Genomic DNA, 24,350 nt, shown 5'->3' on the forward strand with positions numbered 1-24,350 from the left:
TCCATTCTGCCTATCTGTATCTTTTAATTGTTAAGTTTGGTCCATTAACATTCAAAGTTATTACTGAAAAGGTGGTTCTTGATTCCACTGCTTTATCTTTTTTATTTTATTTGTCAGATCTATATATTATTTTTCCTGTTTCAATTTGTATTATTTAAATTACCCTTAATGGTACTCTTCAATTCTGTGCCCTCCTCCAGACCTCCCTCTCCTGTCTTTTTTTTTTTTTTCAGCCAGCAGAACTCCTTGTAGGGCTGGTCTCTTGTTGACAGATTCTTTCAGGACTTTTTTGTCTGTGAAAACTTTAATCTCTCCCTAATTTTGAAGGACAGTTTAGCTGGGTACAGAATTCTTGGCTAGAAGTCTTTCTCTTTCAGGATCTTGAATATGTCATATCACTGCTTTCTTACCTCCAGGGTGCTAGTTGAGTAGTCTGAACTCAGTCTTATTTGATTTCCCTTGTATGTAGTAAATTGGTTTTCTCTTGCTGCTTTCAGGATTTTCTGCTTTTCTTCAATATTTGACAAACTTATTGTATGTGCCTTGGGGAAGGCCTATTTGGATATATTCTATTTGGAGTTTTTTGGGCTTCTTTGACTTGTATATTTATGTCCTTTATGAGGGTTGGGAAATTTTCCCCCATTGTATCCTCAACTACTTTTCCTAGCCCTTTACTCCTCTCTTCTCCTTCTGGGACACCAGTGATTCTCATATTTGTGTGCTTTGTTTTGTCTATCATTTCCCTGAGTTCCCATTCAATTTTTTTCTGTCTTTTTTGCCATTTGCCATTTTGAGTTTTCGAAGTCAGTTATCCTGTCCTCTATATCACTTATTCTTTGTTCTGTCTCTTCAAAATCTGGTGCTGTGTGCCTCTAGTAGGTTTTATATTTGGTCAACAGGGTCTTTAATCTCTGTGATTTTTGCTATTTTTCTATTTATTCTTTCAAATTCCTTTTTATGCTCTTCTATTGTCTTCTTGATCTCCTTTGTGCCATTTTCAATCCCACTTATTTTATGAAGTAGAGTTGTATAAACATTTTTGATTAGTTGTTCCAACATCTGTGTCTCCTTTGGTGTTTTAATTTGGTCTTGGGCAGGGCTATATCTGTCTGCATTGTGATATGCTTAGTGATCTTCTGCTGTCTTCATGGCATGTAAATATCTTGAATGACTTATTTTGGGAATTGATTTCTTTCAGTAGTCTAAGGCCTTGTGTTTGTGAGATGGTTGTACAGCAGGGAACAGGGTATGGGGTGGAACATTCAATGTAGTGATTTGTTTCAGGGAAGATATAGGTGCAGGTTGGGGATGTTACACTGATGCTTGCGAACATGGGTGCTCAGTGACCAGGGAGGATGTAGCTGTGTGGGTGCACCAATCTGGGGAGGGCCATAACCTTGGTGTGTGCTGGTCTAAAGCATGGGGCCCTTTGTGCACATGCATAGAGCTGAGGCAGCATGTTAGCATTATGCCTTTGTGAATTGGGGGCAGATGTGACCTGGCTACACAGGTCGGCACTTTCTCAGAGCTGGGAAGTGAGGCTGAGGGCTTTGTGCATGTGTGGTTCTAGGACTGCTGTAAATACAGTTCTCAGAGCTGAATGATCTGATTGGGGGCCCATGCTCATGTGTGGGCCTGGGAGTGCCATAAACAGATGCACAGAGCTCAGATGGGCAGGATTCAGGGGTAACCTAGGTATGGAGGTTAGTGCCCACAACTTTTATGCACTGGCAACAGCCTGCACAGAACAGGTAGTACTCAGGAGGGATGCAGGAGAAGTGGGTTGGGCTGCACTTGGGGTGGGGGAGTGGGGCAGGAACTTGCATTAGGGGCTGGTGGGGTGAAGGTGCCTGGAGTGCAGGGAATAGGAGCAGGTGACAGGGTTCAGGTATGTGGAGTGTGGGGTGAGTCTCTGGTCACAGGACTGCACTGCTGAGGGTAGTGCACCCAAGGAATGTGGCCTGGTTTACTTCCTTATCCTGCGCTCTTGTCCATGTACTCCTGTGTGCTCCACTCAGCACCTCTGCTCCAGGCTCCAGTTTTCTGTCTCTCAGTTCCTTGGCCTCTGCAACCAGAGTTGCTGCATGTGGTGCAGAAGGCTCTCCCAGGTCAGCCTCACTCCTGAATTGCTGTCTCAGTTGCCCTCCTGACCCTTCTCTAACTTTTCCATGGAGCAGGACTAATCTTGAGCTACTCTAGTGGCCATCTTCCTGGAGGTCCCTTAAGATTAACTCTGTGGATATATGGAAGGATAGTTGTTTTTAGTGCTTTTGATCCACCTGGAAAATCCATACTAAATTTATTGGCTTATTTCTTTCTTAGAGTTGAAAGACTGTTCATTATAGACAATGCAGAATGAAGAACAAGGGCTTTGGAATCAGATAAACCTCGGTTGAAATTCTTTCATTACTTCTTCCTAAGTTATGTCATCTTTGGTATACATTCTACTTCACAGCTTTTTCTTGTCCATTATTAAAATAATGTTATTGCTTTTCTCTAAGAATAAAAAAATTAACATACAGCATTTAGTTCAGTGCCTTCCAAGGGTATATACTCCCTAAGGAATCTGGTCTGTCTCCTGCACTTCTATGGTTTCAGCATATAGTGCAAAATTTGTATTTATGGCTGCCTGGAGGTTCCATCTAGGCAATTTAAGAGGTAGGACCCATCCAGTTGCTGCCATGGACCTGCAATTTAAGGGTTCCCCTAAGCATGACCCTACTGAAGTTACCTGGATAAATCAGATCCTCACAGAGTCCTGAAGCCCTCAGGAACCAAGTTAGGTACTATTTAACACACTGTTTGGTTTGACCTGTTAAGTCTGTATCCTGAGAGGTGGGAGATGGATTTGGGAGAAAATCTGGGCTTATCATAGTCATCCTTCATTGTCAGTCTTCTTACATCTTAGTTGTTCAGCAATGCAAGAATAAGGCATCATACGCTTGAGATTTTGTGAGTTAAGATTTATGGTTCACAGATGAATTTTCATGAGACATGAGTACATGCTGTAACCCTGGAATTTTTTTATCCAATACACAAAATGTGCTCAGTAAATATTTTTGAATGAATCAATGAATGGTAGGATCTCCATTATTACTACTACTATTATTATCTATATTGCTTTACAGTACTGAGAAAAATAAATGTTTCATAATGCACTATGGACCCATAAATTCATAAGTTCAGAATTCATCTTTAGACATAATGAACACTGTAGAATTGAATGACAAAATCAGAATCATGTTTTATATTTCTTAGCAAATTTTGACCTAGATTGATAAACAATATTTGAAAAAAATGGAATTTAATCAAAAAAGCCTAACACCAAAACTGCATAACTGGGTTAGAATTTTATAAAATTGAGGAAAATAATTTACTTATCATTGTACTACATTGTTAGTAAGGACATGGCCACTATGGTTTTAAAAAGGCATTGTATGAGACCTTCAGTTGCTGCCACCACAGAAAAACGTGTTATATTCTATTCAACATCCATTACTCTTAGAAAATTTTAACAAGCTGGAAATAGACAGGAACTTAGATAAACAGCATACTTATAAGTGAAAAAATAACAAATGTCCCCATTAATGCCTGATAAAAAATGATGTGATGCCTCCAGTTTTAATACTAAAACTATATATATGCTTTGCTAGACTGTTATTTGCCAATTGCAAATAATAATAAGTAAAAACAATCCCAGAGAACCAATACAAAAATTTGTTGGGACAAACAAGATTCAGTAAAATAAATGGTTACAAGATAACCATTGAAAACTCAGTAGTTAACAAATTAAAGGGAAAACATCATGTGATTACCTCAATATATATATGGAAAATGCAGTTCATAAAATTCAAAATCACTCCTTAAAAAAACCTCTTTAGTAATAGAAGAGAGTGTCATTAGCCTACAGCATAAAATCTATAGAAAACTTATTTGATGATGAAATATTGAAAGTTTTTCCTTTGTGATAAGGAACAAACACAATGTTTGCTGTCAGTGCTTCCACATAACAGTAAACTGAAGGTCTTCACAGTGCAATGGAGTGAAAAACAACTGTCATTATTTGCAGATTGCACAACAGTGTGTGTACAAATTTCAAAAGAATATGCAAATGTATTGTCAGACTTAAGACAGTTAAAATTAAATTACAATATTACCTACCCAGGAATATATCCAGCAAAAGATATTCAAGACCATCCCAAAGAGCATTCTAAAATTGGATGGGAAGATATAAAAGAAGATCTAATTAAATGGAGAGTTATACCATATTTAAAGGTTGTATATCTCAATAGATGTTAATTCTCCCCAGACTCATTTGTATATGCAATGTAATACTAATCAAAATCCATGCACATTTATTTTGTATATGGGTGAACTTGATAAGCTGACTCTACAATGCATTTGGGAGGACAAAGAGCCAAGATTAGTGAAGAACCACCTGAGGAAGAATAAGTGAAATAACTTGTTCTTCTGGATTTCAAGACTTCTTATAAAATGCTAGTTATTTAACACAGTCTCATATTGGTGCAGAGATAGACAAATATCAAAGTAAAGAGTCCAGAAACAGACCTATGCATATACCAACCTTGGTATTGGATAGAGGTGAATTAGTAAGGAAAGGATGGTCTTTGGATTAAAAAATAATAAAATTGATTAAATGAGTCCTTATACATCTATTCTTTGAGATACTATGTTACTGCTTTTTAAAAATATATGCTTTAACTCTGTGTTCTGATCAAGAAAGGTCATTCATTCAACAGACATTTTGGGAGCAGCTACTATGCACCAGTTATTATAAAGTTTTTCTTCCAAAATGCATTGTTTAGTTAATAAAACAAACGACTACATTTCATGTAATTGTGATTTTTGACTCCTGTATTTCGCCAACTCCCATCTTACTCAACTGAAAGTCCTTACAAAATCTTGTCCTACTTTATCTCTCTGATTCCTTTCCTCCTCCTCTCACTCTGTCTCGGCCACTCTTCTGTTCTTTGTTTTCCATGAAACAGTGCAGTTATTCATCTGACACTGAGCTTCTGGATTTCCTGTTGCTTCTGCCTAGAATGTTGTCCATCAGAAAGTCCTATGACCTATTCTCTCAGCACATTAAGGTCTTTGTTAAAGCATTCCACTCTTTTTTTGGTTGAGTTACCACTGACTATCTTACTTAGAATTCTAACACTGTTATCTATCCTCACACTCCCTCTCCCCATTACTTGTTTTATTTTTTATAGCACCTATTATCATCTGAAATACTATATATTTAGCTGTTTATTTCATTACTGCCTGAGTTGCCACATTATATAAGCTTTATAAAAACAGGGATTTTTGACTCTTTGGTTCATTGCTGTATCCAAACACTAGAATAACACCTAACATATAAAAGGAGTACAAACAATGCCTCTGTGTATGTGCACGCACATAATTATATAGGGAAAACTCTAAAACAATACTACCAAACTGCTTGCAGTGGTTAGTTATGGTGAGGAGGACGACAGTGGAGGAAAGGTGAAGAACGCCTTTTACTTTTTATATTTTTCTCTTGCTTGAATTGTATATTTTTAAAATTTAAGTTGTAAATCCCCTCCATAATGCAGAGAGCAAAATCCAAAAACTAAGACCAATATCCACAATGAAGCTAGATATATCCAAAAACCCTAAAATACAAGGAGGTTAACCACTGGCAACTACACAACCTGTGTGCTATCAAATTTGCAGGGAGGAAGCTAAGAGGAGCAACCTATCATCTGATTGACCTGAGAACAGGAGCCACAAAGAATCCATAGGTGCTCATTGGAAAGATTAGCAGATCAATTTGACAAGAGAAGAGCAGTTTGAAACTGTGAGGGACTTTTGCACATTACAATTTGCAGGGAAGAGCAAAGGGTCTGTAGCAAATCTGGAAAAGCTAGAGTATCTATGAAATCTCAAAGGTAGAGTATCTATGGAATCTCAAAGGTAATGCACCGAAGCTCCCTTCCAGGAAAAAAAACAAACTAAGGAGAAACTGCCAGGAGTATATTCCAGAGAAAACAGGGATAATAGGAACAAAGGAAAACAGAAGTTCTGATAAAATTGAGAGGGAGGCAACAAAGTAGACATATCTCAGAAAGTATGAAAAAAAAAAAGAAAATGGAACTCTAGATGCTTGAAAACCTTCTGTTCCTCCCTGAAAGTTCAGAAATACGAATTTCATATTAAAATGAGCAAGCAAAAAGGATCACGTTTAAATGTCATACAAAATTATAATAAGAAAGAAAAATCAGATGCAAAATAATGTCCCTGCAATAAAATTATGCCAAAAAGAGTAAAATCTAGCTTATATTTAAAATATAACATATTTCAAATTGAGCTTAAAGAAATTTAGAAAATGATAAAAAAAAAAAAGTACAAACGAGCAGCATAGATCACAATTAGAAAAAAAGGCAGAAATGAGGTAATCCAATCCAAGAAAGAATTAGAAAATAGCAAAAACAGAGGTGGGGACAAGGGTAGTATATAACAATATTATCATATAATTGAAACATAAGCACCTGCTTAAACACACAAAAAAATTTTAAACTTTAAAAAGCAGAGAAGAAAAAAAAGCCCCCTCCCAAAAGACCAAAGAGTGAAAAACATTTCACTTAAAATGCTTATATGTTAAATATGGTATTACTGTATGCTACAGTTTTCTATAATAATTGAAATTCATAAATATATAAATATATCAAAAATAAAATTTAAAAGTAAATGATAAAAACTGGGCCATTTAAAAAAATATTTGTATATAGGGAGAAGGAAGGAATTGCTTATGGAGTACAGGGATAAAAGCTAAGCTTCGGGTGATATACATTATTTTGTAGATTTAACTTTTTTGAATTACATAAATATTTTAAATAGTTATAAACGAAAATTAAATGTTAAAACATCCCTAGAAATGGAAAATAAAATAAAGCAAATGTAAAAAAGACAATATTGCAAATATAATTTTATATTTCTTTTATATTTGCTAACAACTCAAGATATGAAATTGAAGTTTGTAAAATGACATATAATAGTTGGGCTCCAAATAAACTTATGTGGTTCTTGGTATTTTTTTTTTCCCATATCTATCATAAAGAAACAAAACCATAAATGAAATGAGTCAATGAAGAAGGATGTTGCTTACTATTCTTTTTTCTTTTACTTGTACAGGAAAATAAAAGAAAGTCTGGAGTGTTTCCCTGTAAAATTGAATAACTTGATCCATACACTTGCACAAATGTCAGCTGTAAGCCCTGCCAAATCTACTTCACAGAGTTTTCCCCAACAATCCTGTATGCCGAGTACAACCAGATCAATTCAAAAAGCGGCAATTGTAGGATTCAACAAGAAACACAGTAATGTAAGTACCAAGTATGTCATCGTTACTTAAATATCATTTAACGTCATCTCTGACTTGCCTTCAGTATATTGTACATTTTTCCTTATACCATGATTTTTTTTTGCTATGCAAATGAAAAATCAGTTACTGTTTGAGCAGTGCTATTGAGGATCATATTCTAAGGAGAAATTGTAAAAACTAGAGCTATTAGTGGAGAACCATCAAAGAGAATATAAATGAAGAGTTAAATAAAGTATCCACCAAAAGAAAACAGCAGAAATTAGGCAGTCTGTTCTCACCATACAAGATTATGATATCTTTATAATCGTACATTTATAGCTAATTTTGCCTTTGCCAGTCACCTCTTAGCTTCAATGTTTTGTTTTTGCTGTAAGTCTCTTGCTTTGTTTAGTTTACATGAAACCAGACTTTAGAATGTATTGAGGGCTAACATACCGTCTTTTGATTTTTGTCTACTTAACTTTCTGCAGCTGTATCTAATCCAGGTGATACAGAGTAGCAACGAAATGAGCCTGACAGAAAAATCATTTGACCATTTTTCAAAACTTCATAGCCAACTTCAGAAGCAGTTTGCATCATTGACTCTCCCAGAGTAAGACTCACTGTCCTCTCCATATTGTTTTGCCCCCAATACTTGTCCTTGAGTAAAATAAAAAGCTACTGTTATGGGATTTTCACTTTGTGAGCAGAGTATTCTGACTCCAATGCCTTTGGACCTGTCCCGGCAGAGAGCCTGTATTGCTCTCAGAGTAAAGAATCCTTTGCCTCATAAAGCAGAACAAGGTTTGCAATTTTCTTTTTGCTTCCAGCCATTGATTTTGTAGAAAGAAAAATTCAAAATCTATTTTGTTTTTCAGCAATTATCATGTAAATTGCTTTATTTGTCTGTTTCTAAATGTAATATTTTCAGGTTTTTCTCTAAAAGTAAAATCGAAATCGAACATACATAACTAAATTAGAAATTTCTACTTCTTCAATAAATAACTGTAATATAAAGCTTTGGTATGATTTTTCTATAACAAAAAATTAAATCACCAATTCCAACTAGTATGTTAATAGTTCATTTTGTTATTAACTTCGACTTGAATTATCTAGGTTTAATCTTTTCTTCAGCTTCTTTTGAGGAAATCTTGAAAATAATTACCTTTACTAATGTTATGAGAAAAAAATAGATATAATCAGACTACAGACATAATGAAAATAATTTCTGTGCAAATGAACCTTTTAAAATTCATCATTTAAAATTAGCCAAATTTAGTAATGAACTTCAGATTCTAGCAAAGATGTTATTAACTTTACAATGATGAGCTTCCTAGTAATTGTGGTGTTGTTGGCACTTAGGTATCTCAAATGTCATTTTAGCCGTCTTGGATTTTTGTTAAGTAAGCAGTCCTGTTGTGATGTGAATGCCCGTGACTTCCTTACCTGATAAACTTTGTACATGTGGATTTTTACTAGATTTTCAGGTTTATTCACCTTGCAATATTCAAATATAAGCAACAATATCAATGGATGGAGAGATATTTCACAATCTAGAAAATTGCGTGGTTCACATTCATTTAAAAACTATACTTATAGATGTCACAGAGGTTTTGAAGTACCGATGCTTTAAACATCAGAAAGTCAAGGAACTGGAATTGAGAGCATGTTCAAGAGATCAAGGAGGAAGTATAGCTGTTCTGGAAACTTTTAAAAAGCACATCAGTTTTAAGAATTACCCACAAAAAGCTGATGTAACAACTGAGAAAAAAAGATTCAAAGTTCAGCTGCAGATACTTAATTCAACATCAGAAGCTGTCATTGTATCCTACTAATTAATCATTTAGAAATATAAGTTGATTTTTGTTCAATAGCTATACTTTGGTTTCAAAAATTTCTCTCTTCTACACATTTACCCCTCCAAGATATATCAGTATATCTTCCAAAACTTTAAAACTGCTAATGGCCTCTCTCCATATGCCTCTTCTCAGTCCCAGTTTTGGTTAAGATTCTGCTCTGCTCATAACTACTGGCTGGCAATGGTACCTCAATTGGCTTAAAACTATTCAAGCAATTAAATAGTTTTTGCATGCTGACACTCCCAAAGAGGCCAAGGCTATGGCATGGCATATAAATGAAGGATGGGGGAAAGGTTTCCTCTGAACTCCTAAATTTACTGAGAGAAACCCTACAAGGGTTATGTAAATCCAATCTGGAAACTGATTAGACAGTCAGAGTCATGAAGAATAAAATGAAAATTAGCCATAGCATATAACAGTGGCCTTCAAATTGGGCTATTTGAACATCTGGGGTACCTTCCAAGAGACCATGAGCATGGGAAGGTTTCTTAAAATGAATGGGCTTCTTTAAAATGAAATTGCTAGAGGAGGGTTGATTTCTTTTCGCTCTTCTACTTTCCCCACTGCCTTTCTCCCACCCATCTAGAATCTTATTTTGGAGCATTTCCCTGGGATGTAAAAAACCCTGAGGATGAAACAGTAAGGCGGATCAAAATGTTGGCATTCATATTGAGAAAGTGAGTTATTCTAATATGGATATTCTGATACTCAAATACTGATAATGATATTTGGCACCTAGTATTCTCAGGTATCAAAACTGTTTGCCAATCAGTAGTTTCCAAATCTGTCTTTGTTATGAACAAAATTGTGGGAGGACATAGTGGCATTTTCAGAATAAAGAAGATGAAAATAAATTTCAACAACTACTCACTATGCTATATCTGCCATAAAACTCTAAAATATTTCAAACAACTGAATGATATTACTACAGCAGAATTCCTCAATGTTCATGTATTTATTTATAAGCAAGATTTTTAGTACGTATATTAAAAAACAACAGCACAAGAACAAAAGTGATCCTGCATCCTGCTTTATTCCAGAAATAAGGACATTCATCCACTGATACATGCGCTAAATTTGAAAAACAACCCGATTCATGTTTAACAAGCACACTTCCAAATGTTGTTGCTTTTTATACTTAAGAAAGATGTAAATTCTGTATCTTTGATTAATTGTGTATTGGTGCTAGTTTTTACATTAACTAAATACAGATAAAAAGTTTCAATACTTTAAACCTTGGAGTTGAAGAGACTTCTTAAGTAATAAAATGTCAATGATATTGATAGGCAAACATAGTTTTGGACTCCCTCATACTTCCAACAGGAAGCAGTATGTGGGGTGGCCTGAAATTGTCTTCATACTTCTGTGAGTTTGCTGACAACTCTTCAGGATCCTCCATACCCCTTCCCAAGAAAGTGTGGCAGCCCCTTCCTGATTCCTGCCACCCATGCAGAGGTAGGAGGCAGCAGCAAGACTGCAACCAGAAGAAGCTGCTAGCTATTCCTTAAAAAGGATGTGTAACCAACAAAGACACGTAGCCAAATGCTAGCCATCAGCAGGTCATCCCACCCAATAGTTGGTCTTAATCAAGCCTAACTCATTAAGATGAATCACAAAATAGTATAAAGGAAATTCTCCAAGTGAGAATCCAGGGGAAGGTACCACTTCTTTGCTTCAAAGGACTAAGACCAGATGGAGGCATATGTCACTTAGCAGTTGGGTCATCGCTTTCTAAGTGGCCTCCTGAGTCCAGGGTTTAATGTTTAATTTAGTTAGTGTAGCAATGTCTCTAGTGAACCCAGAAAAAAAAAATACACTCTGACTTTATGAAAAGTTATGAATCATTAACTTCAGAAAGCATTTACTGAGCTTCCACAAAAATTAAAGGTCACTTTAAAAAGGGGTGGTCTGCCATAAATATGGTACAAAGGAACAAATAAATCAATTTAATATGTTAAATTAAATTAATATTAATGGAAGTTAAAATTGCACAGTGACCATAGTTATATTAATGAAACTTCCAGGAATACTTATGTATACTTTTTGTTTTGTTGTTTTGGTTTAATCAAACTTAGAGCTACACCAGATGGAGAAATCCCAAGCTCTCCTGCAATTAGACTTGACTGTAGAATGCTGATGCATTTTGCCTATCCTCACAGCCATGATATTTAGTACTTAAAATAGAATTTCCTTTTCAAAATGTTTTCTTTGCCCCCTCCATCTGATAATGCTGTAACTCTGTAAACAATCTTACCACGCAGAAGCCAATTTTCAAGCTAACATGCATATACTTTTCTTCTTTAAAACAGGTTTCCTCATTGGTGGCACTTACCTTTTACAAATTCAGACCACAAAAGATTTAGAGATCTAAATCATTACATGCAGCAGATATTAAATGGATCACATGAAGTTGCAAACGTATGTTAACAATTTACTTTTACTTGTTTACATAAAATATCAATTATTTTGTGAACTATTACTGGGGGTATTTAAAAACATGTTATGATAATATCCTTTCAGTCCTGCATTCATTCAACAAACGTGTATGTTTATATGTAAAAAATCCCTGACCTGAGTGAAAACTGTGGTGCAACAAAGAAGATATAGAACCTCAGCCTCAAATACTTGATGAAGTGATATGTGATAAGTGAACCATCAGTGCTACATAGTGTTCTAGAGGTTTAGAAGATTGAAAATTACTTCCAAGTGTGATAAGGCTTCAGGGAGAAGCAAGCTTCTTAGCTGGGCCTTTCACAATGGTTAAGATTTAATAGAATTGGCTTGGGGAAATGTTTCAAGTGGAGCAAAACAGCATAGGAAGAGCATGAGTGGAAGAAAAAGCAAAGGATTTGTATTCATTTCCTTTTCCTGCTTTGACAGATTACAACAAATCTAATAGCTTAGAAAGACACAAATATTTTCTCTTACAGTTCCAGGGATCAGATGTCCAAAACAGAGTCTTTTAGGGCTAAAAAAATCAATGTATTGGCAGGGTGGGGTCTTTTTGGAGGCTCTGGACAAGAATGTGCTGCCATGCCTTTTACAACTCTAGAGTCCCTTCTAGAAATTGCACCACTTCAACCTCTGATGCTGTCATCAAACCTCTTTCTCTCACTCTGACCACCCTACCTCCCTCTTATAAAGATTCTTGTGACTACATTGGGCCCACCCATATAATGCAGGATAACCTTCCCATCTCAAGAATCTTAAGTCTACCCTCAGCATTGCTTTTGCCAATGTAAGGTGACATATTCACAGGTTCCAGGATTAGAATGTGAACATCTTCGGGGGTTCATTATTCTACCGACCACATGGGATAGATGGAAAAGTGCAGGGACACAATCCTGATGGATCTCGGTATTTCTGTGGGTGAAGTGTAAGAGGAAGAAAAAACTAGCAAAGAGGTTGGGGCCAGATTGATAGGAACTGAAGCTAAGCCTTAGAGAATAGGGAGGAACCAAAAGCAGTAAGAACAACCATGCCCCTCAGCAGTCTGAGAGGTCGTGGCCCTCCTCACTGAACTGGAACATATTTTAAAAAAAACAAAAAAAGCCTTTTAAATTAAAAGATACAACCCATATGCAGAAAGATCTACAAAACAAAATTGAATAGTTGTGATGATTCATTCTAAACGGAACACCCATGTAACCTTGTGATAGTTTCAAAATGTCTGAAAATTCTCTGCCGTGTAAAATGGTTAAGCTTAACCATGATAAATTTTCTTTATCAAGTAAAGAAAACCTTTAAAAAGCTGAAAAAGTGATCAGACTTCATCTAGAGATATGAATGAGGCTGATCTGGATAGAGATTCTAAGGTAAATCAGAATATGGGGTAAAGGATGATATGGCCCATATTTTCAAATGTCAACCCCTGTGCGAGATCAAAGGGAGAAATAAAGTTTATCTGATGCAAAACTAATATTGTGGGTAGCACATTATCTAATTTAACTTGCCTGGTCAATTTACTTGAACACCATAATAAGAAGGAATCTTGAATAGGATGTGAGATCTTGTTGGTTTGTACAGATTAGGGTGATGGCCCTGATATATCCCAGAGTAATTTGGGCAGAGAATAAAAAATATTTGCAAAGTCCCCTAGGGGGACTGGGGAAACAGGAGGAAATATTCCACTTCCCCATTTGGGGAATTCCTGATATTCTCACAAGCAGTGGGGACAATCGATTCAATAGGCTGAGCCCTCAGGTGACTGTGAAAACCTTGTTTCTGGTGTTCCTTTCATCCAGGGTATGGACAGATGATTAAAAAAATAATAATAAGGATAAAAATAAGTAAATAATAGGGGAAGATAAAGGGTAAAGACTGGGAAGATTGAAATACTGTAGGTCAATGGGATGGAGGGCTAAGGCATATGGAATATATGAGTTCTTTTTTATTCTTTTTATTTCTTTTTCTGGAGTGATACAGATGTTCTAAACATGATCCTGGTGAAGAATACACAACTATGTGATGACATTGTGAGCCCTTGATTGTGCAATATGGTTGCACTGTACATGTGTGGATATTTCTCAATAAAAATATTTTTTTAAAAAAAGAAGATAGGTAAAGATATTTTAAGCATTTGCTTCAAAGCAGAGGACTTAAATTTTAGGAGTGATGTTTAAACATACTTACTAGGAATTTATATTTTCCTGCCTTTAATTTTCTTAGGATAATAACTTTATTAGAAATGCATATGCCTAAATATATATATAATGAGACTGGTGATAATTATGTTTGAGAAAAAACATCTTTCTTGAAAAGAAAAAAAGGGGGCATGCAGCTTCTGCCAGTTTCTCTTGGGACACTCACTCAAACAGAGCCTTCAGCTGCTATCAAAACAGGTGAGCTAACCTGAGCCGGCCAGTGGGAGAGACCACACAGAGAGATCAAGCAGAGAGAGGAGTGTCCTAGGAGTGCCAGTCCCCAGCTGAACCCCAGCCCCCAGCCCTCAGCCAGTCAGCACCAACCTGGGGGAGGGGGGGGGTCATGAGAGTGGGCGGTGCCCAGGATGACCCCCAGCCGCAGCCTCCAAAGAACGGCAACCTCCTTGGGGGGCCCAAGCAAGAACACCCTGGTTGCACACAGTCAAGCCCTAAAACTGATCATGATAAAATGACTGTTGTCGTTTTAAGCCAGTGATGGGAATGACTCAGTCTGCAGCAACAAATGCCGCTCAAGATGAAGAAATAGAACATTTCCAACAACTCAAAAGCCTCCCTGACGCCTTCTCCTAATCACGAAAGCCACAGTCTCTCCCCATGTTGTCGTGTCTATAATTTAACCATGCCTCTCTAAATACTGTAATTTTATTTTCTCTGGGTTTTTTTGGGGGGGATGGGGGTGGGGAGAGACAAGATATAAATAGAATGACACAGCATATTTTGTGCATGTGTTTGGCTTCCTTTGCCCAATACGATGTTTGTGAGATTCATCCATTTTGTTGCATGTACCTGTAGTTCCTGCATTTTCATTGTTGTTTATTCTACTACTACATATACTACTACATATACTGCTATATGACTATCACAATTCATCTGTACATGGGCAATTGCAATATTTCTAATTTGGGGCAGCAACTATTAATGCTGCTATGAAATTCTTTTACCTGAATGTTTCAGTACACACGTATTTTGGTCATATACCTAGCAGTAGAATTTCCGGATTGTTTGGTATGCTTACCCTCAATATTATAGATAATGACCAATTTACTCTCTCATTTGAGGTGAATAAATGCTCCACTTTTCTATAACCTTGACTATGCTCATTATTGTCAGTCTTTTAAATTTTGGCCATTTTGGCAGGTGTGTATCTCATTTCATTTTTAATTTGCATCTTCCTGATTACTAATGAGATTGAATGCCTTTTCATATGTTGTTTAGTCATTTGGATATCCTCTTTGGTGAAGTGACAGTTCATGTCTCTTGCCAATTTTCTATTGAGTTATTGACATTCTTTTATCTCTTCATAGCATGTCTTCATATATCCTGGATAGAAATCCTTTGTAAGTAGCAAAGATTTTTCTGTCTTGTCCCTTTGTTCTCTTTATCATATCTCTGGTGAACAGAAGACTTTCATTTTAATGTAGTAAAATGTGCCAGTAGTTTCCCATATAGTTAAGAGAACATACCCCATCCCAAGAACATAAAAGTACTTTTTTTTATCTTCTAGAAGCTTTGTTGTTTTGCCTTTCACATTCAAATCTGGAATCCATGAGGAATGGGCCTTAGGGTGTGGCATGAAGTAATTTTATTTTTTCCGTGTGAATACTCAATTGTCCCAAAATGTTATTTAACAGACTCTCCTTTGCTCACTGCCCTGCAGTGCCACTTTTGTGGTAATTCAATTATCCATCTAGGCACCCATCTATTTCAAAGCCCTAGATTCTATGTGATTGATCTCTCTGTCTATCCTTGTGCCAACAAATTGTCTTATTTACTATATCTTTGGATGTAAGTCTTGATATCTAGCAGAGTAAGTCATCCTACCTTATCATTATTCTACCTAGTGTTTTGGCTCTTCTTGGATCTTCTAATACAAAATGCTGCAATTTACTCCCTTTCCAGGCTTGGTGTCCTCTGGGGCTCTTGATCAGTTCTTTGGGGTACTTCTCAAAGTTTTCCAGGGTCCCGGCATTGTTATAAACCCCAAACATGGCCCTCTTTTTGTTCCAGCGATCAACCACTTCGGGGGTGGAAGAGTGAGCCTTACAGAGAACAATCCCGATAAACTTTAAAAATAACTTGCCAGTTCCAGGCAAAAAACAACTAAGATTTTAATTCAGATTGCAACTTAGTATCTTCTAATGTATTATCATGGACTTGAATAAGTCTTTTTTTTTGTTTTCTCGATTATATTTTATTGTTTTGTGTACAGGGGTCTTACAAATTTTTTGTTATACTTATAACTGTTTATCTTATACTTTTATGCCATTGAAAACAGTACTTTTTAAAATTATGTTTCTATTTCTCATGTATACATAGAGAGAGAGAAGTGATTTTGTATATTGATATATATATATTTTTTGTATGCTCTATGGTGAGGGTCACATTTCATTCTTTTTCCATGTGAATGTACCATTATTGCAGCACCATTTGTTGAATTTTTGTTGTTTGTTTTTCCTTTGTTTGTTTTGATTGTTTGTTTTTGGGAAGTGCATGGGCTGGGAATCCAACCCAGGTCTCTCGCATGGCAGGTGAGAATTCTACAACTGAACTACCCTTGCACCCCTGTATGTTGATATTTTAACCAACAACCTTTCTAAGTTCATTTTTAATTCTAATAATTTATCTGTATGACATTTTGGATTTTCTATTTATACAATCAAATTGTCTGCGCATATTGACAATTTCCTTTTTCCTTTCCAATATTTATGTATTTTCTTTTTCTTGCTGTTTTTTGGTACTCTCTAGCATTTCTAATACAAATTTTTAATTGAAGTGGGGATAGCAGACATGCTTGTCTTATTCCTGAATTCAAGGAGGAAATGTCAACTATTTCTTCATTAAGTATGCAGGTTTTAGGAGCTACTCTTTATTATATAAAGAAAATTCTCTTTTATCCTAACTTGCTAATAGTTTTTAGATACTGTTGAATTTTATCAAATTTTTTTTCTGAATCTACCGGAGCTTTTTTTCATTATTTTGTTAAAACGGTGAATTACATTGTAGGACTTTTCATATTTAAACCAAATTTTCATTCCTAGGGTAAATTCCACATGCTTATAATGTATTATTCTTTTTTAGTATTACTAGATTTTACTTAGCATCTTATCCAGTGTTTGTTTGTTTGTTTGTTTCCTTTTTTTTAGCATGGGCAGGCACCGGGAATCGAACCCAGGTCTCCAGTATGGCAGGCAGGAACTCTGCCTGCTAAGTCATCATAGCCAGCCCTATTCAGTGTTCGTTTACATCTTGGACGTGAGAGTTTGGCCTGCAGTTTTTCTTTCTGTTAAAATCTTTATCGGTTTTCAGGATCAATAATTTGCTCACATCATAATTTTAGTTGGGAATAATTCTTGCTTTATTTCTACTGTTTGGAAGGTTTGTATAAAATTGGTTTTATTTCTTTAAATAGTCAAGACATCTAGGTCTGGAGATTTGACTTTCTTAAGAGTTATATAACAATTCACATTTTCTATTCCTTTGTGGATTTATGTGTCAAGCTTCAATTTCAGAGAAATTTGTACTTATTTGTTGCCATGAAGTTGTTTATAGTATCCTTTTATAAACTCTCTTGACATTTGCAGATTCTAAATTGATATCACCTTTTCCTTTCCTGATATAACATATCTCCTTTTTCTGGATCAGTCTTGCCAGAGGATTACAAATTTTATTAATGTTTGCAAATAATTAACTTTGGGCTTTATTGTCACTTTCTATTGTAATTTATTTTTCTATTTCATTTATATTTGCTCCCATATTTGTTGTTTCCCTCTTCCTGCTTCCTTTGGTTATAATTCACTTTTCTGTTTATAACTTCCTCAGGTGGTTACTTAACTCATTTATTTTCAACCTATATTCTCTTATATGAAGTTCTAAATATCCCCTCATAATCAAGATTTAATTGCATCCTACAAGTTTTTACAAACCATATTGGTTTTCTTCATCATTTCTTCAAAATATTTGTATTATTCTACTGATTTTCCTTGTGGCCGTGCATTATTAAGAAATATAATCTTAATTTTTCAAATATATGGAGTCTTTCTTATTTTCTTTTTGTTATTATTTTCTAGCTTAATTGCACTGTAGTAAGAAAGCATAATTTGTGTTATTTCAGTCCTCTGAAACTTTTGAGACTTGCTTTCTGTGCCTGTATATGGTCGATTTAGATCCATATTGCATGTGTGCTTAAAAAGAAGTATTCTTCGGTTGTTACATGCAGGGCTTTATATATGCATATTAATTCAAATTGTCTGTATCTGTACTGATTTTTGTTTGTTTATTATATCAATTAACAATAGAAAAGTTTAGAAATCTCCCACTATTTTTATGAATTTTACTACTTCTCCTTATCTTTCTGTTAATTTTTGCTATTATATACTTTGTGGTGAAGTTAGGATCATTCACATGGAGAATAATTATACCTTCCCAGTATGTTAAATCTTTCACTATTATTCATGTGTCTTTTCTATCTCAAGCAGTGTCTAGGTCTTAAAATATGTATTATCTAATATTAATATAACCATACCAGCTTTCTTTTGACCAGTGTTTGAATGATACTTTTTTCATTAATTTACTTTAAACTGTTCTGTATCTTTATATTTTAGTTGTCACTCTTCTAATCAACACACAGATAAGTTTTATTTTATATCTAATAACACAATCTTTGTCTTTTAACTGGATTACTTATTGACATTTGATATAGTCACTGATAAATATATGAATACATACATATGTATGTGTGTGTGTATTTTCAAGTTTACCATCTCAGTAAGTGCTTTTTTGACCCATCTGATATATTTGTTTTTCTCACCTTTCTCCCTCTCTTTCTTTAAATTTAATATTTATTATTCTGTTTTCCCTCTATAGTCTTAGAAATTATATACCGTTTTACTAGACTTTTTTAGGAATTACCATCAAGATCAAAGCATGCATCCTTAACCTATTTAAGTCTAATATAAATCTATACTTTTATCAATTCCCATATGATGCAAGATCCTTAAAACATTGTTATTGCTTTATATAATTAAATTTGTTTAGTATTACTGTCATATTTAATGTTCATAGTCCCCTTTAACTCTGACTTTCCATCTGGAATTGTTTTCTATCTACCTGAGGAGCATCATTTACTATTTCCTTTAATGTAGATTTGGCTATTGACAAAATCTCTAAATTTTTGTTGTCTCAAAATGTTTTTATTTCACCTTTTCTTGTGAAATATTTTTGCTGAGTACAGTATTTGGGTAGCAATGATTTTAAAAAAATGTAAAGCTATCATTTCACTGTCTTCTGGGTTTCCACTGATTCTGTCAAGAAGTCATCAGCCTAATTGTTGCTTCTTTAGGGGAGCTTTTTCCTTGGATCTCTATCTGCATTTAATATTTTTCTTTTTTTTTTTTACTTTGAGCAGTTTTACTTTAAGTTTCCCAGATATGGCATTTCCATTTATTATGATTGATGTTTTGGGCTTCTTGAATTCTTAGTTTATCACTTTGAATACTGCTTATAGCTCTTCCTTTCTCTTCTCTTTCTAGAAAAGTAATCAATATATATTAAGCCTTTTCATTATATCCCCTACATTCTCACACTCTGACTCCTGTAATTTTCATCATTTTGTCTCTTCATGATTCATTCTGAATAGGTTTTTATAACCTATCATCTAAGTTACTAATTCTTTCTCTATCTGTTTTTAATAGGCTATTAAATCCGTCACCAATGAATGACAAAATGTCCGATAACCATTATGATTCCAAGTGTCAGTCTTTGGCCTAATTGAATAGAGACAATTAACAATGAAGTGAAAAATAGAGGGGCATCTGATTTCTGGCCATGGTATGAATAGGATGAATATGGTATCTGTTCTCATATAATAGCAGGCTTTCAATATGGAACTCATAAATGTATCTTCTGTGAAAGCTCAAAATATGAGTTAATAGAGAATTATTAAGAGAGCACTGATATGTGAGGGGAAAGCAGAGGAGGCAGGCATATATAGGTAAGAAAGGTTGACAAGACATGGTTTAGACAGCGAGGATTAATGAACATTGTTGCCACCATATTCATTTATGAGCAAAACTACCAAACACATAGCTTGCAACCTTCATCGCATTCACATTTGTTAATGTGCTACATTAAAATACTACTCTAGAGGCCTCAAGGCCAATTTTTTGTTTCATTTTGGGTTGTTTTAATCTCTGTTAGTATTTAAATTCAGAAAAACTGAAGAAATTTCAGGCACAACATTGTTGGATTAAATTAAGTTCTACAATTAAAGTGGAAAAATATAGAGAGCAGAGGAAAAGGAAAGGGGCATTTACATCATCAAACATGAAACACCATTGTGAAATCACAGATCCTAGAAATGCTGCAAGTGAGAATCCTGTTCTAGCATTAGAGTTATAAGAAGAGGAATCCTGTCTTGTCCTATAATAGTCCCAGACTAAAAGAAGTTGAAATTTTAGGTATGCCTTCTCCCAAAGTAACACCCTGCTAATTCAATTCAATGAATTGAATTGTGCAAATGTGTACTCAGAGTACAGTAAGATAGCTTCCTTTAACTGGGAGCATAACTTCATGGTATTTATTTGTTTTTCTAGCTATGCTACAAAATAAATAAAACAGTGCTATATTAATAGATCCCCCAAACAACAAGAATTAAATGTGCAAACTGCAGAGGACTGGCACATTAACTGTCAGCTTTTGAAAAACTGTCTCAGTCATTCAACAAATATTTGATTGCCTCCCTCTTAACCTCTCTGGTCAGGAATGCTAAAATACCACCAAGTGATCAATTGCTTCAGAATAACTTGGGGAGGTTTTTTAAAAGTATAATCAGATGATGCTGTTTCTAGAGGTAGAGAACGATATCTAAGTATGTGCTCTTTTGTAATAACCCAAAGTAATTCAAATGCCCAGACAGGCTTGGGAAACTCCACTCTGGGAAGTGGAAAGATGAAATGAGACATAGATGCTGCCCTAAAGAGCTTACAGACTCTGTCAACATTATTACCATGTTGGTGTGAGCCAGTGGCCTCCAAGAGACTTTCATAACACCATGCATTGGGGTTTTCTTTCTCTTACTCCATAGGAACTTCAGTGGTCTTGATGTAACACTCATTATAAGGATTATACAGTGATAAAATGTAGTAATTTCACAGGGATGTCATCAGATGCTGACTAGCATTAATAAGCAGTGTGAACTGACTAATTACCCAGAGATTCTGTAATGCATGTATGGTCAATTTTGAATTATCTTCAAATGGACTGATCATGGAAAAGCATGATTCTTCTCCATTTGTTTGTGGACACCTCCCTGGATCACTTTGTTTATATTCAGGAAATGAAAACTAATTTTAAGATGAGCCCAACAAAACATTATTGGCCTAAATAACACATGAAGAATTCTGAAGTAAATCATGTTATTTTGAGATTTTTTTAAATTATGTATTAATGATGTAGCTCTTCCATATTCATATGTATTAACAGAGCTATCTACCTAATAATAATAAAATCCATAAAGTCAGGGTAGTACCATAATATTTTTTATTGTTTTACATGATATTAACTACTCGGAGGAAGTTTTCATACATACACAAATGTTTTTTCTCTTCCCAATAAAATAAGAGATTTAAGGTGAATTTAAAATGTCTGCCATATTCTCCTATGATATGATACTGTTCATTTCTGTTCCTAAAGTAATACTTCTAGATATACTTTTCTTTTTCTTAATTGCTTGTCATAGGAACATAGGAAAAGCAAAGATAGTCCTTTTATGCCTAAACACTAAACGTCACACTCATCTATTCATAACTATTTAACAATATTTTATTTCACTGTATCTAAACTTGTAAAGATTTCTAAAACTTTATTGAGCATTTATTATGTGTAACAATCTAGATTAAGAGCTTTAAATTGGTTTGGAGGAAAAAATGGAGCAATTAAAATAATGCAATATATACTTCACTCTCAAGGAACTTATTATCTGATAAGTATCGACATAAACATAAATAACATAAGTCAGTGAGTGGAAAAAAGCAAGAAAAGTAAGTGGAAAATGCGGCTTGAATATAAAACTGGATAATATAAATTGCTAAATTCAGATAGTATTATGTGCCTTTCTAAAGACATGCTCTATTGCAAGCAGTCTTGCTTTTGTCAAGAAACTGAGATAAAGAGGCTGCTTTTAAATCCAGGATCAGAGCTAAGTTAGACATGAGAGTAGTTTCTGGGGGCTTTATTTAAAGACAGAAATGAAGCCCAAATGGAGGGATGCTTATAAATCTCTAGGATTCTCTCTCTTTATCCCTCCATCTCTAATTTGTCTCTGTCTCTCTTCCTTTTTTACACACACACACACACCTTAGAATAGAAAAAAAGACATATGTTAAGATCACAATTATACACTACCCCCAAATCTCTTTTCATGAGTTTGCAAGCATCAATTTAAATATCCTTGTCCCATATCCATTTACCTTTTTTTTGTTTAGATTTATTCTCATCTCCAAAACTGGCACAAACTTTTTTTCTTTCAATGTTTTGAGTTTCATTCATGCAAACAACAGTGGTGGTGGCAAGAAATCCTTTTGTTGCTTTATTTTGCTGTGTTTGGATGAGAATCTGTTTTGAAATAAATACTTTATAAAGATTAATACAGTCATGTAAGAAAAATTGTAACAAATGATTATAATACCTATCCAAAAGTGAGGCCAACGTTTGAATTCCCTGAGATATACAAAGTGCTGTAGTTTAAATTTTGTAAAGCAACATTATTTTATTGTGATTTTTAGTTGTCACTCATTTCTGCAAGTCCCTTAAAATAAGGAATGATATAACTTAGGTTGAAGCAATGTTGTTTTTTAAACAAAAATCAAATGTCAAAATAACCCAAATGGGTAAATCCTATCTTAATAGTGAACATATGTTTCTTTTTCACTGCTTGCTAAACCCAGATGTTAATTCCTACATTTGTCGCTACATTGCTCTTTTCTTATTTGGAGCTGGCTGAGATTATGTTGCAGGAAGGATAAATGTCACATGTGTATCATCAGTAAAACCAAGATTATTTTTCACAGTCTTGTAAAATGCTGATGACATTTTAGAACCAGAATTATAGAAGATATCTCTAGAAGTTCACTGTTCTTCACAGTGTGGTACTTCCATGTAATTTCAATATGAATAGAGTGGATTGAACTACATTAAAGACTGGACACTCTGTCAAGCTGTTTTATGAAAAAGGCAATAAAATATAATTACTGTTCAACTTTGATTTAGAACTCTTACGGGGATTCATTTATTCACATTTTACAACACTTCATGGTGTTTGAAAAATACAGATTTTGGCTTACTGTTTTAACTCACAAAAAACTAAATCTGGTGGCCAATTCTTGATGTTAGCTGGTCAGTTAATAAGTGGGAACACTGGATGTGCTGTTTTAAAGGAGGAAAAAAAAAATGGTCTCAGTGTCACATTGTTTCTGATCTTTTCAAATACTTTAACTTTATGTCATCTTTGAGAACAAGAATATGTTCATAAGATTTAGGAAAAACAATTAGACTTTGAGCAAATTCAAACTGATCAACTCTCTAAAAAATCAATCATTTTAAATTAAAAATGACAATATAATTGGTAAAAAAAAGTTTTAATAAGAATTCTGAAATTAAAAATAAGCTGATGCAGATTTTAATTTTAAATTGTTCAATAGGATTTCAAATTTGTTCTTAATTGACTACATTTTTAATTTTAAAGTGCACTATTAGACATTAAAAATCTCATAATAATTAGATATATAATCTACTCTAATAGAAGAAAAAATAAGTAACCATATAGAGCATTTCACATAGCCCAGAGCATGTACATGGATCACTGACATCAAAGATTAGTAACTTTAGATTCCCCAAGACAAATCTAACCACTCATTCATTTATACACCAAATATAAATTAGTGCCTATAATATTTGAGGTAGAAGGGATGTTCAGATGTTTAACAACTATTAGGACACAAACACTGACCAATCATAAAGAATATAGCAATTTACCACCTTTGTGGCTATATATCAGGTAATATTTGGCTGAATATCAGATAAGATTTAATGTGATGGAGGAAACTGGAAGGAGCACTGTGAGATGTGGAAGGGCAATCAAGAGATTGGATCAGGGCGGGCCGCGGTGGCTCAGCGGGCAAAGTGCTTGCCTGCTATGCCGGAGGACCTCGGTTCGATTCCCGGCCCCAGCCCATGTAACAAATACGGAGAAACAGAATACAATAAAACAAGAAAATGTTTAAAGATGTTTCCCTTTCTTCCTTCCTTCCTTCCTTCTCTCTGTCTTTCCTTTAAAAAAAAAAAAAAAAAAAAAAAGAGATTGGATCAAAACACAGTAAGTGTGAGTTGCCCTTGAGACACCCAGGTAGAGGAGTCAAGCAGAAAGTAGGAGATATCTCTTGAGTTTGGAGAAAAAATTATACTGGAAATATGAATATTGAAGTGGTC

At 34.7% G+C, this 24,350-nt stretch overlaps 1 protein-coding gene across 1 annotated transcript in view; it reads left to right on the forward strand.

The window, feature by feature from the left end:
• PIK3C2G (phosphatidylinositol-4-phosphate 3-kinase catalytic subunit type 2 gamma) overlaps window positions 1–24,350 on the forward strand; it is a 392,208-nt gene that overhangs the window by 317,632 nt on the left and 50,226 nt on the right. The window contains 3 exon segments of the mRNA XM_077170217.1: window positions 7,177–7,366; window positions 7,837–7,958; window positions 11,514–11,622. Coding sequence (XP_077026332.1) covers window positions 7,177–7,366; window positions 7,837–7,958; window positions 11,514–11,622 — 421 coding nt within the window.

Source organism: Tamandua tetradactyla, chromosome 7 (assembly GCF_023851605.1).
Source record: "Tamandua tetradactyla isolate mTamTet1 chromosome 7, mTamTet1.pri, whole genome shotgun sequence".
Lineage (NCBI taxonomy): Eukaryota > Metazoa > Chordata > Mammalia > Pilosa > Myrmecophagidae > Tamandua > Tamandua tetradactyla.